The sequence below is a fragment of the Rana temporaria genome, chromosome 10 (genome assembly GCF_905171775.1).
Source record: "Rana temporaria chromosome 10, aRanTem1.1, whole genome shotgun sequence".
Classification (NCBI taxonomy): Eukaryota; Metazoa; Chordata; class Amphibia; order Anura; family Ranidae; genus Rana; species Rana temporaria.
This window is the reverse complement of record NC_053498.1, coordinates 76,446,191-76,464,945: the sequence shown is the minus strand read 5'-3', so window position 1 is coordinate 76,464,945 and position 18,755 is coordinate 76,446,191. Positions and strand designations below refer to the sequence as shown.

The 18,755-nt window shown below is 49.0% G+C and overlaps 1 protein-coding gene across 1 annotated transcript in view; it reads left to right on the top strand.

Moving 5' to 3' along the window:
* Positions 1-13,307: 13,307 nt before the first annotated feature.
* NECTIN1 (nectin cell adhesion molecule 1) overlaps positions 13,308-18,755 on the top strand; it is a 177,272-nt gene continuing 171,824 nt past the window's right edge. The window contains exon 1 of the mRNA XM_040325528.1: positions 13,308-13,806. Coding sequence (XP_040181462.1) covers positions 13,710-13,806 — 97 coding nt within the window. The 5' untranslated portion in view covers positions 13,308-13,709. The remainder of the gene's footprint in view (positions 13,807-18,755) is intronic.

Genomic DNA, 18,755 nt, shown 5'->3' with positions numbered 1-18,755 from the left:
TAGCGCAAAAAATAAAAACAAAGAGGTGATCAAATACCACCAAATGAAAGCTCTATTTGTGGGGAAAAAAACATAAAAATTTCATTTGGGTACAGTGTTGCATGGCCGCGCAATTGTCATTCAAATTGCGACAGCGCTGAAAACTAAAATTTGGTCTGGGCAGGAAAGGGGTGAAAATGCCCTGTATTGAAGCGGTTAAACTATGCCCAGAAAAAAACACCAAAATGCTAAAACAACTTGGATACTGGGATTATGTGATGCCCAATCCGACTTAAAGAACAACAGATGAGGACAACTTCCTTCCTATATACAGAGAAAAGATCTTGGACTGCTCTCTCCTTGTTAGAAACACCCAGGGCCAAATTCTCAAAAAAGCTGCCTAACTTAACTTTCAGCAGTTAAGTTACACAGGCGTTAAATTTCTACCTAAGTGCCCGATCTTCAAAGCACTTACCTAGAAATTACACGCCGTGTAACTTAAGTGCCTCCGTCGCAAGGCGGTCCTCCTCTCCGGGGGGCGTTTACAATTTAAATGAGGCGCGCTCCCGCGCCGGCCGTACTGCGCATGCGTGTGACGTAATTTTCCCGACGTGCAGCGCGCGAACGTAATTTACGCCGGGCTTTGTGGATTGCGACGGGACAATAAAGTTGCGACGGGTGAAAAAAAAACTACGCGCCGGGAAGAAAAATTAAAAAATGACAGCGTCGCTCGGCATGCATTCCTGAGAGGGAGAACTCCATGCCAATTTTCAAATAAAAAACCGGCATGGGTTCCCCCCCCAGGGGCATACCAGGCCCTTAGGTCTGGTATGGGTTGTAAGGAGACCCCCCACTACGCCGAAAAAACGACATAGGGGGTCCCCCTACAATCCATACCAGACCCGTATCCAAAGCACGCTACCCGGCCAGCCAGGAATGGGAGTGGGGACGAGCGAGCGCCCCCCCCCTCCTGAGCCGTGCCAGGCCGCATGCCCTCAACATGGGGGGGTTGGGTGCTCTGGGGCAGGGGGGCGCACTGCGGGCCCCCCCACCCCAGAGCACCCTGTCCCCATGTTGATGAGGACAGGACCTCTTCCCGACAACCCTGGCCGTTGGTTGTCGGGGTCTGCGGGCGGGGGCTTATCGGAATCTGGGAGTCCCCTCAAATAAGGGGGCCCCCAGATACCGGCCCCCCACCCTAAGTGAATGGATATGGGGTACATCGTACCCCTACCCATTCACCTGGAGGCAAAGTGATAGTTATTAAACACACAACACAAGGGTTTTTAAAATCATTTATTAGTCTGCTCCGGAGGCCCCCCCCTGTCTTCTTTAGCTCTAATACCAGGGGGGGCTTCTTCTTCCACTCTCCGGGGGGGGTCTTCTCCGCTCTCCGGGGGTCTTCTCCGCTACGGTCTTCTACGATGTACCCCATATCCATTCACTTAGGGTGGGGGGCCGGTATCTGGGGGCCCCCTTATTTGAGGGGACTCCCAGATTCCGATAAGCCCCCGCCCGCAGACCCCGACAACCAACGGCCAGGGTTGTCGGGAAGAGGTCCTGTCCTCATCAACATGGGGACAGGGTGCTCTGGGGTGGGGGGCCTGCAGTGCGCCCCCCTGCCCCAGAGCACCCAACCCCCCCATGTTGAGGACATGCGGCCTGGCACGGCTCAGGAGGGGGGGGGGCGCTCGCTCTTCCCCACTCCCATTCCTGGCCGGCCGGGTAGCGTGCTTTGGATACGGGTCTGGTATGGATTGTAGGGGGACCCCCTACGTCGATTTTTCGGCGTAGGGGGGGTCTCCTTACAACCCATACCAGACCTAAGGGCCTGGTATGCTCCTGGGGGGGAACCCATGCCGGTTTTGATTTTACAAATTGCCGTGGAGTTCTCCCTCAGGAATGCATACCAAATGCCGTCGCTTGAATGGGCTTTTACATGGTGTTACTAACTTTCCACATTGTAAAACCAGCCCTAGTTTTGCGCAAGCAAATCGGAACTTACGCAGAAATCACAATGCTTAAAAGCTTTGTGGATCTGCTTAAGTCCTCATTTGCATACTCAAAGCGGCATTTCAATGAGAAATGCCCCCAGCGGCGGATGCGGTACTGCATCCTAAGATCTGACAGTGTAAGTGTCTTACACATGTCAGATCTTCTGCCTAACTTTGGAAAAAGCCTTTTGAGGATCGTTTCCAAAGTTAGGCACAGAGATAGGCAGGCTGAACAGCAGTTCCGCCTGCGTATCTCTTTTGAGAATTTGGCCCCCAGTCTCTTGGATCAGTGGCAAAGTCCCTTACAGACCAGGAGCTCTCAGCCCCCTTTGGAAAATAGCACAAAATGTTGCAAAACTGTATGCAAGTGTATCTTCTCTCCTCTAGTAGAACTGTTCATAGCTCTATCACCTGCAGGTACTACCAGCCCTCCTGGATTTTTGTCTACCATCCCACCCGGCTGCTTCAAAGATCTCACAGGACAGGGGATAAAAAGTGATACTAAAGTCTATTTATTTTTTTGCTTTAAAAATAACAAACATGTTATACTTACCTGCTCTGTACAGTGGTTTTGCACAGAGCAGCCTAGATCCTGCTCTTCTCGGGTCCCTCTTTGGTGCTCCAGATTCCTCCGGCCTGTCGAGTGCCTTCACAGTAAGCAGCTTGCTGTGGGGGCACCAGTGCCAAGCCGTAGATCTGTGTGTCCATTCAGACACGGAGAAGCAGTTCAGCCCCACCCCCTCTCTCTCTTGATTGGCTCAATGACTTTTATTGACAGTAGCATGAGCCAATGTCTCAGCCAATAAGAAGGAAGAGTCCTGGACTGCCAAGGCACTCGTCCACATCGATAGAGATGAGGATCAGGTAAGTATTAGGGGGGCTCATAGAGGCTGTGCACACATTTTTTTTGGACTCTGAAAGGATCTTTCCAAGCCAGCCTGGAGGCAGAGCCTCTCTAGATCAGGGGGGGTCCCCTCGTCTGCCACCGACGGCCTCTTCAGCACTTCATCTTCCACCCGACTCTCATGCTGGTCAGGCTCCACCAAATTTAAGGGCTGACCCAGCCACCCTGCTTGGGGATTGCTCGGATTCCCTCAAGTATGCAGATCAGGACCTCCCAGCCTCCGTCCACTAACGTCCAGAAGCTTCTCCAAACTTCTAGATCCAGGGGGCCTGCACTGTAGAGCCACCCAGCCTTGCCTGCAGTTACCCAACCTAATTGCAGACTCACACAGTTATCATGAGTCATAAACTTAAATTTGCCTGCACTAACACCAGTAGCACACTAGGAGGTGCTACAGAGGCAGTTGTAAGGGCAGCTACTGTTGTTGGATGGAATAGGGATGAAATCAAAGCTCTATAGAGGCCACTAAAGTTCTCCCACTCTCCCACACATTTGTGTGTGTGTGTGTATATATATATATATACTATAATACCAAAAGTATTGGGTTGCCTGCCTTTACATCCAAGTCTTAGTCTGTAGGGTTCAATATTGCGTTGGCCCAACCTTTGCAGCTACAACAGCTCCAACTCTTCTGGGAAGGTTGTCCACAAAGTTTAGGAGTGTGTCTATGGGAACATTTGACCATTCTTCCAGAAGTGCATTTGTGAGGTCAGGCACTGATGTGGACGAGAAGGCCTGACTTGCAGTCTCCGCTCTAATTAATCCCAAAGGTGTTCTTTGGCGTTGAGGTGCAGGCCAGTCAAGTTCCTCCACCCCAAACTTGCTCATCTATGTCTTTATAGGCCTTGCTTTGTGCACTGGTCCAAATCATTTGGTGGAGGGGGGATTATGGTGTGGGGTTACTTTTCAGGGGTCGGGCTTGGCACCTTAGTTCCAGTGAAGGGAACTCTTAAGGCGTCAGCATACCAAGACATTTTATACAATTTCATGCTCCCAACTCTGTGGGAAACAGTTTTGGGATGGCCCCTTCCTGTTCCAACATAACTGAGCACCAGTGCACAAACCAGGCACATAAAGACATGGATGAGCGTGTCTTGACCTCAACCCAATGGAACACCTTTGGCAGGGGTCAAGTCCTTGGGAAAAAAGTGTGGGAACTCTCACCCAAGATCCACTCCCCCCCAAAAAAAAAAAAAATGATATGCTCATATGCATAATTACTAAACCGCATGTTTTTTTTCCGATCCACTGTACCTTAGTAATCCTTTGTTACTGGCCGCTTCCTGTATATGGATTCATCGGGTAGTGTGCGGGTATTCCGTCACTTCCTCGATGCTGCAATGTCTCCTGGGAGCAAGTTCTTTCTAAATCCCGCAAAAACTCGTGGCAGACCTCCGCAATGTCTCCTGGGAACAATGACAAAGGCTCCCAGGAGACATTGCGGCATCGAGGAAGTGACGGAATACCCACACACTACCCGATGAATACATATACAGGAAGCGGCCAGTAACATAAAGGATTACTAAGGTTCGCCTGCCCCTGACAGTGACTCGAGCTGGGCATCGCCGCTTAGTGAAGGATTGGCTCGGGCAGCTCGGCTGCTCTAGTCCTGCAAAGGGAACTGAGTTCCTGCTGTGAAAAAAGTGCAGGAACTCCATTCCCACGCGTTCCCGCAGGACTTGAGCCCTGACCTTTGGCATGAATTAGAGTGGAGCCCGTGAGCCAGGCCTTCTTGTCCACATCAGTGCCTGACCTCACAAATGTGCTTCTGGAAGAGTGGGCAAACATTCCCATAGATACATTCCTAAACCTTGTGGACAGCCTTCCTTCACAGAAGAGTAAAAGCTGTTATAGCTGCAAAGGGTGGGCCAAATTAATATTTAACCCTAAGGACTAAAACTGGGATGCGTTAAAGATCATGAGTGTGTAAAGAAGGGCATCCCAATACTTTTGGTAATATAGTGTGTGTGAATATATATATATATATATATATATATATATATCTTATGTTTCCTGGAGTTCAAAATTATTTTAGTTTTTTGATGACAGTGTACACTTTCCAGGCTAAATACAAAAAAAAAATGCACCAAAGTGCCTTACTAAAGGTCAAGGGACCTTCATGAATACATGCTTGGTTTTTATGGCAACAGTTGGTCCCTGGCTAAGGATTAGGAGATCTGTCACAGAGTGAGCGGATCAGAGTATTTTTCCCTAACAGACGGGGTCAGCACTGTCACAGATTTTGTTGTTCTGTGTGGCATGCACTATTAGACATTTATTTGTGGCCATATGCTTTGCAGGACTTCCCTTGAATGTGATGTTTCATGAAGTCATCCCAATAAAATGTCTGAAATCTGTGTTTTGGTCATTTTTCTTAACAGTTTATGAAACACTTGTCTAAACCTCAGTAGCCAAGCCTTTAATGTGTTAATCCAGGAGTCCTAACAAGGCCCCCCCTTACAATGGAGCCTGTGAATGGCTGTACAAGACAGGAGCTAGCCTGAGAGAATTAGGCATTGCTTCTGAAGAATATGCTGCTGGCAATCTCTACAATCATGTTACAGAAGATGATGTATTGTAAACAAAGGCAGGCAATTGTGTACACACATTTGGTGCTTTACTGCAACATTGCCATCTAATGTGTTGAGAAGAGATCTTCAGCAGATGATACAGATCTGCGCAAAGAAAACTGGGAGAAGGAGAAGAAAAGAGGAGATCTGTCATAGATTAGGATGGGAACTAAGAGATCTTCTCATCTTGGTCATGATCACTCAACCGGGGGGCAACTTATTCAACCCAATTTTACAATGAATACGGTGAAGAAATATTTCTGCTTTCGCTTGATAAATGATTCTAAATTCTAAAGACGTAAAATTTCTTCGCGTGATATGAGCACTTCAATCTTTGGGGCGTTCCTCATTTTGTTTAACCTTCAACTAGCCTGATTTCACAAAAATGCCGAGGTCAGCTGATTTCCAGATCCTTTGTGTGTCTGGAAGTGATGCGAATGCTACAGCTTTGTGGGAAAAGTGTCAGTATCTAATAAATAAATGACATTACTCACAGTTCTATGTTAGGTAATAGGATTCTAGGAAGAAAGTAAATCTGGTGTGCAGTGAGGGGAACCGAAAGGAACCAGAAAGCTCCCCCTTTAATCAGTGCATAACACAGTACAGCATTCCTAAAGTATTTGTAAACCCAATCCTATAGGAGGGGCATTATTATTCATTTCTTCCAGCAGAGGTCTGAATCTTATGTTTGTACAATTAATCTTTATATCACAGACTGTTCACCCCTTTTACATCACAGACCCCCCACCCCTTTTACATCACAGACCCCCCACCACTTTTACATCACAGACCCCCCCACCACTTTTACATCACAGACCCCCCCACCCCTTTTACATCACAGACCCCCCCACCCCTTTTACATCACAGACCCCCCCACCCCTTTTACATAACAGACCCCACCACCACTTTTACATCACAGACCCCCCCACCACTTTTACATCACAGACCCCCCACCACTTTTACATCACAGACCCCCCCACCACTTTTACATCACAGACCCCCCCACCCCTTTTACATCACAGACCCCCCACCCCTTTTACATCACAGATTCCCCCACCCCTTTTACATCACAGACCCCCCCACCCCTTTTACATCACAGACTCCCCCACCCCTTTTACATCACATACCCCCCACCCTTTTTACATCACAGACCCCCCACCCCTTTTACATCACAGACCCTCACCCCCTTTTACATCACAGACCCCCCCACCCCTTTTACATCACAGACCCCCTACCCATTTACATCACAGATCCCCCACCCTTTTACATCACAGACCCATTTCATATCACAGTCACCCCTTTTCCTCATAGCCCTGGTCCTTCAGATCACAGCCCCTTATTTGACATCAAAGCCCCTCTTAACATCATAGTCCACCTCCTTCACATCAAAGTCCCCCTCTTAACATTATTATCTCTCTCCTTCACATCATAGTCCCCCTCTTTCACATCAAAGTCCCCCCCTTCACATCACAACTCCCCTCCTTTACATCACAGCTCCCTCTTCACATTACAAGCCCCTCCTTTACATCACAGCCCCTCCTTTACATCACAGCCCCCCGTCACATGACAGCCCTCTCTACACATCACAGCTCCCCCTTCACATTACAACCCCCCTCCTTTACATCACAGCCCCCCCGTCACATGGCAGCCCCCTCCAAGCATCACAGTTTTCCCTTTACATTACAACCCCCTTCCTTTACATCACAGCCCCCTTTATACATCATAGCCCGAACCCCTTTTACATCACAACCCCCTTCACATGGCAGTCCTCTCTTCATCACAGTTTTCTTTCCTTTACATCCAAGCCCCCTCCTTACATTACAGCCTCCTTTATACATCACAGCCCACCCCCCTTTACATCACAGTCCTCGTTGCATCGCAGCCCCCCCTCTTTACATCACAGTTCCTATTCATTTTACAACCCCCCGTTACATCACAGCCCCTTTGTCATATGACAGTCCTTGCTTTACATCACAGCCTTCTCCTTACTTTGTAGCCACCTTCAGATTACAGCCCCCCTCTATCACAACACAGTGCCCTTTTTACATCATACAGCCCTTCACATGACAGTCCCCACCTTACATCACAGCTCCCATTTTATATAACAGTCCCGGTCCCCCATAACATTGAAACCCCCCTTCCTTTACATCACAGTTCCTCGTCACACCTCAGACCCTCCTTCAGATGAAAGTCTCTTTCCTACCTCCTTTACTTCACAGACCCCCCTTATCACAGTTCCCCATAATATTGCAACCCCCACTTTTTAAATCACAGTCTACCTTAACACTGTAAACCACTATTTACATCACAGTTCTTCTTCACATAGCAGACCTCCCCTTTACATAATTGTCGCATTTCAAAATTAAGACCCCCACTTTACATCACAGCCCCCCTCCTTTACATCAGTGTCCCCTTCACATCACATACCCCCCCCCCCCCCCGCTTACATCACACTTATACTACCATATACAGCAGGGTAGAGGGAAGGAGGAACAGCGGGTATGGTTGGAGGGTGGGAGCTACTCAACCTTTCATGTTAACAAGCAGTTAACTGGTGGCTAGGACCACCCTTCTTCAAGGCAACCAATCACCCCCTTGTTAACTTGAAAAGATGGGCAGTTCAGTTCCTGCCCTTTGTCCTGCTGTAGGGATGACAGCAGTAGCGACAGCGGTGGGGGGATAGAGAGAGACCTGAAAGAGATTCTACAGGCTGCTGAATGGTACAGATGAGGCAGTCTAGATAGGACTGCCACTTGGTCACTTGGTAAACAATTACAAAAATAATTTTTAATATTTATAAATATACATCTTAAATTAAAATAATACTTTTTTATCCTGGGCATGGGATAAAAGGAATTTCCTGTTATAATGTGACAACACTGTCCCTGTTTCTCTGTTGTTCTCCTGTGTTGTCAGCCTGTCACATGCATTTTTAATGATGGCCATTTCAGCACACATTATGCAGACGTGTTCCTATTCTGTCACCATCAGGAAACCAGCCCTAATGCCGCGTACACACGACCGTTTTTCATAACGTGAAAAATTACATTTTTTTTTAAATGGTCATTAAAAACGATCGTGTGTAGGCTCCAGAGCATTTTTCTCAACGTGAAAAATTGCCCTTTAAAATTTAGAACATGCTCTAAATTTACGCGTCGTTTTTCACGTTGTCGTTTTTCACGTCGTGAAAAACGGTCGTATGTAGGCTTTAACGACGTGAAAAAAACACGCATTCTCAGAAGCAAGTTATGAGACGGGAGCACTCGTCACGCTGTAACAGACTGAAAAGCACGAAGACTGAAAAGCACGAATTGTCTATCAGCAAAAGCAGCCCAAAGGGTGACGCCATCTGAATGGAACTTCCCTTTTATAGTGCCGTTGTACGTGTTGTACGTCACCGCGCTTTGTTCGAGCATTTTTTTTTTCACGATCGTGTGTATGCAAGGCAGGCTTGACAAGAATCACGTCGAAAAAAATTAGTTTTTTCTAGGACATTAAAAATGGTCGCGTGTAAGCGCCATTAGAAATGCCATGAGGCCATCACTGGAGTGCATTCATATAGATAGATCAGATCGCATTTACTGGACCGAACACGAAAAGCACTTTTAAAGACCTGACCAGATGTGTGCAGATATAGGTGTCCGGCTGTCCATAGGAAATACACTGTTCTGAATCTCCTCCATCACAAGGTGGAGGAAAAACACAGACATGGATTTTGCATGTCATTTCTATTTCTGTTCTGATCCAACTCATCAGGGGATCAATCTAGAATCCTTTGCTCAGACGGAATAGCGGGTGCCGTGTATACTTTAAATGAACCCCCCCCCCCCTTATATTAGATTCTGAGGGTTGGATGTACATAGACATCTGCATCTTTTGCACTGCATTTTTACTGCCCCTCTTTTTCTCACTGTCCGCTGACACAAACCCTCCCCCCGCCGCTTGATAGGCCGCGATCCTCTCTCACTGCCATCCATGGCCTTATCTTAGTGCGGTAGACGTGTAGGGAGGAGGACGAGGTGGCCGTGCTCTGCCAAATCTGGGGCTGCTAGAAGACTCTGCTGCTGCTGCTGCTGCTGCTGCTGGGACAGTTGCTTCTCCTCAAGGCCGAACCGGAGGCGGGACCTCACCTGAGACTTGTCCTAAGACTCCCAGCCAATTGGGTCTTAGGAACCCCCTTCCTATAATTGGCCGGGAGGAGAAGCAGGAAGACATTAGTGAATATTAATTTGCTAATGTCATACAAGTGGGAGGGCTCAGGGCGCAGTGCACTGCGCCCTGAGCCCACCCTTTTGTAAGTCAATTAGAGCCTCCAGTTTTTATCACGTGCTAAAAAAAAAAAAACCCTCATTGAATTCCATTAGTCCGGCACCCTGCATGGAGATTAGGGACCAGGTGCATGGATTGGGGGGTGCCCCTGCGCCTCTAATAGATGGGCCACCACTGCTCCAAACCACCTGCGTTAACCAGGGACGTGCAGTCAGGGGAGGCAGGTGAGGCAGAGCCTTGTCTGCCATGAACATTAAAAAAAAAAAATGGCTGCACTGCTATCAATCTATCCAATCAAGAGCCCAGACAACGGGCAGAGAGGAAGAGCGCGTCTCCGCTGAGGGAACGAACGGGCTCTGGTGAGTAAAACGGGGGGGGGGGGGGGGAGGCCGGGGGGCTGGACAGCGTCAGAAGTTTTTTCACCTTAATGCATAGGATGTTTTAGCAGACACCTTAGGGAATAAAGTGGTGGTCAATTTTTCAAACACGTTTTTTGGAGAAAAACACTGTTTCAGTGGTGCAGTGGTGCTTTGTGGGCGGTTTTAACCCTTTTTCGGCTGCTAGCAGGGGATAAAAGTGCCCCGCTAGCCGCCGAATACTGCCCCAAAAAGGACGGTAAAGCCCCGCAAAAAATAGTGGTGGAGCTCAAGGATGGTCAACATATGGCTGAGCTCCATGATGGACAGTATATGGCTGAGTTTTAGAATTGAGTTCATGGCAGAGCTCCAGAATGGACAGTAAGTAGCAGAGTTCTGGGATTGGGTTTATGGTAGAGCTCCAGGATGGACATGACAGTATGTGGCCCGAGTTTTTGGACTGAGTTCATGGTGGACAGTATATGGTGGAGCTCCAGAATGGACAGCATATGGCTGAGGTCTATGATTAAGTTTATGGTGGAGCTCCAGAATGGACAGCATATGGCCAAGTTACATAGATTAAGTTTATGGTGGTGCTTCAGGTTGGATGGTATATGGCTGAGTTCTAGGACTGACTTTACGGTGGAGCTCCAGGATGGACAGTAGATGTTGGAGCTCCAGGATGGACAGCATATGGACAAGTTCTAGGATTGAGCTTATGGTGGAGCTCCAGAATGGACAGTACATGGTGGAGCTCCAAGATGGACAGTTTATTGGGGAGCTCCAGGAAGGACAGTATACAGTGGTGCTCCAGGATTTATATGGAGGACCCTGCCTCTGAATTTGGTGACACAATGAGTTTGAGTTTATGGCTCCACCATGTACTGTCTATCCTGGAGCTCCACCACATATTGTTCATCCTGGAGCTCCACCATATATACAGGCTGGACAGTACATGGTGGAGCTCCAGGATGGACAGTTTATGGTGGAGATCCAAGATGGACAGTACATGGTGGAGCTCCAGGATAGACCACATATGGACGAGTTATAGGATTGCGTTTATGGAGCTCCAGGATGAACGATATATATATGCTGGAGCTCTAGGATGAATGATATATATATATATATATATATATATATATATATATATATATGGTGAAGATCCAGGATAAACGATATATATATATATATATATATATATATATATATATATATATACATGGTGGAGCTCCAGGATGAACGATATATGGTGGAGCTCCAGGATAGACAGTAAATGGTGAAGCTCCAGGATAGACCGCATATGGACGAGTTCTTAGATTGAGTTTATGGTGGAGCTCCAGGATGGACAGTATATGGCGGAGCTCCATAATGGACAGTATATGGTGGAGCTCCAGGATGGACAGTATATGGCGGAGCTCCAGTATGGACAGTATATGGCAGAGCTCCAGGATGGACAGTATATGGTGGAGCTCCAGGATGGACAGTATATGGTGGTGCTCCAGGATGGGGATGGATGACCCTGCTTCTGAAGTTGATGACACAAAGTCACTATGGACAAGTTCTAGGATTGAGTTTATGGTGGAGCTCCAGGATGAACGATATATATGGCGGAGCTCCAGGATGGACAGTATATGGCGGAGCTTCAGGATGGACAGTATATGGTGGTGCTCCAGGATGGGGGTGGAAGACCCTGCCTCTGAAGTTGATGACACAAAGTCACTATGGATGAGATCTAGGATTGAGTTTATGGTGGAGCTCCAGGATGGACAGTATATGGTGGTGCTCAAGGATGGGGATGAAAGACCCTGCCTCTGAAGTTGATGACACAAAGTCAGTATGGACGAGTTCTAGGATTGAGTTTATGGTGGAGCTCCAGGATGAACAATATATATGGCGGAGCTCCAGGATGGACAGTATATGGATGAGTTCTAGGATTGAGTTTATGGTGGAGCTCCAGGATAGACAGCATATGAATGAGTTTTTGGATTGAGTTTATGGTGGAGCCCCAGGATGGACAGTATATGGATGAGTTCTAGGATTGAGTTTATGGTGGAGCTCCAGGATGGACCACACATGGTGGAGCTCCAGGATAGACAGCATATGAATGAGTTCTTGGATTAAGTTTATGGTGGAGCTCCAGGATGGACAGTATATGGGCAAGTTCTAGGACTGAGTTTATGGTGGAGCTCGGGGATGAACGATATATGGCGGAGCTCCAGGATGGACAGTATATGGATGAGTTCTAGGATTGAGTTTATGGTGGAGCTCCAGGATGGACAATATATGGGAAAGTTCTAGGACTGAGTTTATGGTGGAGCTCTGGGATGAACGATTTATGGCGGAGCTCCAGGATGGACAGTATATGGGCAAGTTCTAGGACTGAGTTTATGAACGATATATGAAGGATATATGGCTGAGCTTCAGGATGGACAGTATACGGTGGAGCTTCAGGATGGACAGTATACGGTGGAGCTCCAGGATGGACGATATATGGCTGAGCTCCAGGATGGACAGTATACGGTGGTGCTCCAGGATGGACAGTTTATGGATGAGTTCTAGGATTGAGTTTATGGTGGAGCTCCAGGATGGACAGTATATGGTGGTGCTCCAGGATGGACAGTATATGGCGGAGCTCCAGGATGGACAGTATATGGGCAAGTTCTAGGACTGAGTTTATGGTGGAGCTCCAGGATGAACGATATATGGCGGAGCTCCAGGATGGACAGTATACGGTGGTGCTCCAGGATGGACAGTATATGGCGGAGCTCCAGGATGGACAGTTTATGGTGGAGCTCCAGGATGGACAGTATATGGTGGAGCTCCAGGATGGACAGCATACGGTGGTGCTCCAGGATGGACAGTATATGGGCAAGTTCTAGGACTGAGTATATGACGATATATGAAGGATATATGGTGGAGCTCCAGGATGGACAGTATATGGCGGAGCTCCAGGATGGACAGCATAGGGTGGTGCTCCAGGATGGGGATGGAGGACCCTGCCTCCAAGATGATGACACAAAGTCACTATTGTACAAAGTGACCTCCATGGAGTAGCTGTGATGTGGAAAGGAAAGTGTACAGAACTCAGGTGTGGAAGGCTGAAGACAAGTCTAAACAGAGCCAACATTCCCAGCCATTGTTCAGTAGGGGCTCTCTGGGGAGGGGGCCACATGTGACTAAGTAGAACAGGTCTGGTGGCTCCTGGGAAGCAGAGTGTCAGCTCTGGGGACACAGATCGCACATGAAAGCTTCTGGCCAGAGGGTTGGGCGCCGGCGTCTACTTCCCTGCCTGCACTAAGTGTTATGAGAGGCCGAGGCCGCCCCGAGCCTCCCCATCACTGACATCATACAGAGAGGGGAGGAGGGAGGCAGCCTGCCGGAGTCACAGGAGGGAGGACAGGCGGCGCAGGCTGGGATCCGCACAACACAGCACAGTACTGAGTAACCGGAGGAGCCCGGAGACACCGAGTCCTGGACGGGATGACACTCTAATGATCAGAGTCTGATTCACACCCCCTCCTCCTCCCTCTACTGTCCGAGCCGGGGAGTGCTGGATGTGGCTGCGGCTGAGCCGTCCCTGGAAGAGGGAACCGAGTCTGGATAAGTTGGTCGCGCTTCTTCTCTCAAGGAGGATCTGATGCTGATCCGCTGGATTATGGCTCCCGGCTGGAGAGGACCGTGCCGTTGGCTGAGCTGTTCCCTGACTCTTACCCTGATGGCTTCAGTCTTCCAAGGTGAGGAGACCCGTCACTTGTGTGTGCTGTGCCCCGGAACACGGCTGGGGGGATGGAGACTTCTATGGGGTGAGCCCCCCAGGACTAGGGCAAGGCTGGGGGGAAGGATACTTCTATGGGGTGAGCCCCCCAGGACTAGGACAAGGCTGGGGGGATGGAGACTTCTATGGGGTGAGCCCCCCAGGACTAGGACATGGCTGGGGGGTGGAGATGTCTATGGGGTGAGCCCCCCAGGACTAGGACAAGGCTGGGGGGATGGAGACTTCTATGGGGTGAGCCCCCCAGGACTAGGACAAGGCTGGGGGGATGGAGACTTCTATGGGGTGAGCCCCCCAGGACTAGGACAAGGCTGGGGGGAAGGAGACTTCTATGGGGTGAGCCCCCCAGGACTAGGACAAGGCTGGGGGGATGGAGACTTCTATGGGGTGAGCCCCCCAGGACTAGGACAAAGCTGGGGGGAAGGAGACTTCTATGGGGTGAGCCCCCCAGGACTAGGACAAGGCTGGGGGATGGAGACTTCTGTGGGGTGAGCCCCCCAGGACTAGGACAAGGCTGGGGGGAAGGAGACTTCTATGGGGTGAGCCCCCCAGGACTAGGGCAAGGCTGGGGGATGGAGACTTCTATGGGGTGAGCCCCCCAGGACTAGGACAAGGCTGGGGGGGAAGGAGACTTCTATGGGGTGAGCCCCCCAGGACTAGGACAAGGCTGGGGGGAAGGAGACTTCTATGGGGTGAGCCCCCCAGGACTAGGACAAGGCTGGGGGATGGAGACTTCTATGGGATGAGCCCCCCAGGACTAGGACAAGGCTGGGGGGGAAGGAGACTTCTATGGGGTGAGCCCCCCAGGACTAGGACAAGGCTGGGGGGAAGGAGACTTCTATGGGGTGAGCCCCTCAGGACTAGGACAAGGCTGGGGGATGGAGACTTCTATGGGGTAAACCCCCCAGGACTAGGACAAGGCTGGGGGATGGAGACTTTTATGGGGTGAGCCCCCCAGAACTAGGACAAGGCTGAGGGATGGAGACTTCTATGGGGTGAGCCCCCAGGACTTGGACAAGGCTGGGGGATGGAGACTTCTATGGGGTGAGCCCCCCAGGACTAGGGCAAGGCTGGGGGGAGGAGACTTTAATGGGGTGATCCCCCCAGGACTAGGACAAGGCTGGGGGGGGGGGTCGAGACTTCCATGGAGACTTTCATAGGATGAGCCCCCCGAAACAAGGCTGGGTGGATGGAGACTTTCATAGGATGAGCCCTCCAGAACAAGGCTGGGTGGATGGAGAGTTTTATAGGATGAGCCCCCCCAGAACAAGGCTGGGTGGATGGAGAGTTTTATATGATGAGCCCCCCCCAGAACAAGGCTGGGTGGATGGAGAGTTTTATAGGATGAGCCCCCCTCAGAACAAGGATGGGTGGATGGAGATGTAGAGGTGGATGTGGGGTCAGGATAGAGGATGCAGCAACCAGACCTCTGCATGTATAATGGGAAGTCCCAGCACTATATTTATTCTATAGACTTTATATGACGAGTCTGGGAAATGTACACTTATGCTGCATGCACATAGACGATTGTGCTGCAAATATCGGCACCAAATAATCCCTACACATATAGTTGCATGTGATAGCGACCGACTGTCCAAATTTGAAGCATTGTGCAATCATAAGCGATGAATCGCTACAACATGTTCAATATCTATGACGATCAGTTGCTAAACGCTAACAAATAATCACCAGCCAATTTATTAGCACCATCAAAAAATTCAGCCTGCCCAGCCTTGCCCTATTCTTTGGTGTGCCAGGGATGTAAGGGACTGATACAGGGGCAACTACACTTTACAGCTGCCAAATATTATATATATATAATATTGTGTGTGTGATGCCAATGGTCAGAGACATTGATGGAGGTGGGTGTCTGGTGTACATTCTGATGTCAGAATTCTGCAACAAGTAGTTTAATGCAGAGAATGCAGCTCTAGAGGTCTGCGTCCGATCGGCGTCCACAAACTCACATGTGTCTATAGAAGTAATAGATGTGTTATGGATGGGTCCAGCAGAGATATGTGTAATCTCAGAATCATGGGGGTCCATTGGATGAACTGGGAGAAGGGTGGCTGGAAAATAAATGTAGAGGTAATATTTCAGCTCTTTGTGATGTGACCCTTCTTGGGGGAGGGTGGGTAGAACATGCAGTGCCAACCAATATGGAGAATGAGACCTCCCTCCTCGCTCTACAATAACATCAACATGGAAAGGGGAAGCTGTGCCTGGGGTCCATGGCTGTGTGACATGAGGAAGGACTGGAGCAGACTTCATTTTTGCTGGGAGGCCATGCGGAGGATTTAATTGGAGAGCAGAATGGACGGGAAGCCGTGTCTGCCACACACAACAGCCCCCCAGCTGTCTGATCTGCCAGCTTGTAGCAAACTTTACTTCCACCCTGTGAGGCTGAGAACAAAGTCATTCCATGAGAAAGGCAAATTCTATTAGGACAAGATCATGACCATCTTGCTGCAGAAAATTAAAGCCTGTGATAACGTCTCTCCCTTTTGTTTGGAGATCTAGAATGTAGCTGCTCTGCTTTGTTTCACATCTGATTCAATGTATCCTCTAACTCAGACCTTGTGACTCAAACAGGGAGGAAGTTGGGGCTGAGCACTGGAAAGTGATGTGCAGACATGGCCGTGTTTAGAGGGCTGTGGAGGTAGAAAACACGTTGTTCTTGGTTTCTCGGGCTGGTTCGAGGTTTTAAAAATAAAATTCAGGAAAACTAAAACTCCTCCCTTGCAGTGGTGCAGTGGTGCTGTGTCTGTACTGCAAGGGTTAACTGCTCATATCTGTCTAGAGGAAGGGAAAAGCAGATTTAAGGCGGCCATACACGGTTCAAATTTCGAAAATCGTATCCAAGAATTTTCGTACGAATTTCGCACCATTAGTGGGCTGCAGCAACAGCCGATTTTCGTGCGGCAAACAAATTTGAGAAATCCGACATGTTGGAATTTTTTTTAAAAACAAACGATTTTTTGATCAATGATGGGAGAATCGTGCGAGAAATGTAATAGAAAAAAATGCGCATGTGCAAGAAAAGAATATTCCCGGAGAGAAATGAATATTCCCGGCAACATGAATATTTTGTCGGCCGAATTTCGGAAAATCAATGGTGGCATCATCGGATCACAAAAAAAACGAACTTTCTGATTTTGAAAAGAAAATTTGTTCGAAATTCGACCGTGTATGGCCTGCTTTACTTCTCAGATCCTCCACTCCTGCCAGATCCACTGTGCAGCTAGACAGGTCATTGCAGCGTCTTCCAATGCTTTGCTAAGGTCCTCTGATGTCATCAAGACCGATGTAGGGGCCACAGCCCTGCATTGGATGCGAGGGCACTGAGAGACAGTCTACCGCCTGGAGCACCGGGTAGGCAAAAGTGCTTTACCTGTCCCCTAGACTAAGCCCTCATTCACACCGGTGCGACTTGTAATGCGGTTTGACCGTTCCAAATCGCATGACAAGTCACACCCTATTGCCAGCAATGGAACTGTTCATATGGATGGGACTCATATCACAGCAATTATAAAAAAAAGGTTTCTACACTACCTTTTTCCAATTTAAAGAAGAGCTCCAGGCTCCCCCACCCAAAAAATGACAAATACTTTAGCTGTTGACTTTTAATATTAGAACATTTACCTGTCCAGGGATCCTGCAATGTTGGTACCTCAGCCAATTTTTTATCGGCTTTCAGGGGCGGTCGCCGCCATTCCCTGTAAGCCTTGCGGCTTCACAGCCAGTTCCCCACCGCGCATATGCGAAGCGATGGAGGGAGAAGGGGGTCGGACTTCCTGGGAGACCTCGCCGCGGCAAAGTCTCCCAGAAGTTGGGACGGGTACCTGTCAAAAACGGCCCCCCCCCCCTAAAAAAGGTGCCAAAAGTGGAAGCGGAGGGGGGAGAAAGCAAACAAGTGAAGCTTCCTCTTTTTTGGGTGGAGCTCTGCTTTAATTGCGACTTGCATAGACTTCTGATAAATGAAGTCGCAAGCCGCAAGGAAACCGACTGCAACTTTAAAATCATGCTGAAGTAGCCTGATTTCAAAGCCGCACCAGTGTGATCCAGGGCTGAATGACTGTTAACCCTGGCCGTGCACTTGCATTTTTAGGTTTCCTGAAGTTGGGCTTTAATACACGGCTCAAATAAATATCAGGTGAGATTGGAGGCGTGACGACAAGTCAATTTTCAAGCCCTGTACACAAGTGCCAGAATCTCGTCAGAATCTCTTGCAGCCCAAAGGTACAGACACTCCATTCAAAAGAACCACGGTTCTTTTGAATGACAAGAACGCGGTGACGTCATCGCAAACGACGAGCATGCGATCGTCACATTCAATGCCATGACCGCCATCTTGCTGCACACTACCTATGCCTAGGAAGCTACCGCGCATGCGTCAAAGTCATTTCGAGCATGCGTGGGTTACCACGGCGACAGGTAAGTATACATACTCTCTGGTTTCTCGGCAGGAAAACACTGCCAAGAATCACGATGAGAAAATAGAGAACATGTTCTCTATTTTTCTGGTCGAGATTTTAGGCAGTTTTCTTGACGAGAAACCTGTAAGGCCTCGTACACACGGCCGAGGAACTCGACGTGCCAAACACATCGAGTTCCTCGGCCAGTTCAGCCCTGAAGCCGCCGAGGAGCTCGGCGGGACGAGAGCTCCCATAGAACAACGAGGAAATAGAGAACATGTTCTCTATTTCCTCGTCGAGCTCCTCGTCGGCTTCCTCGGCCGAAAGTGTACACACGACCAGTTTCCTCGGCAGAATTCAGCCAGAAACTCGGTCGGAAGCTGAATTCTGCCGAGGAAACTGGTCGTGTGTACGGGGCCTACGCCTCATACACACGCTCGAGCGTGTGTACAAGGCTTCACTCTGAGCATTGAAATGTTCATGTGTGGTTTACTAA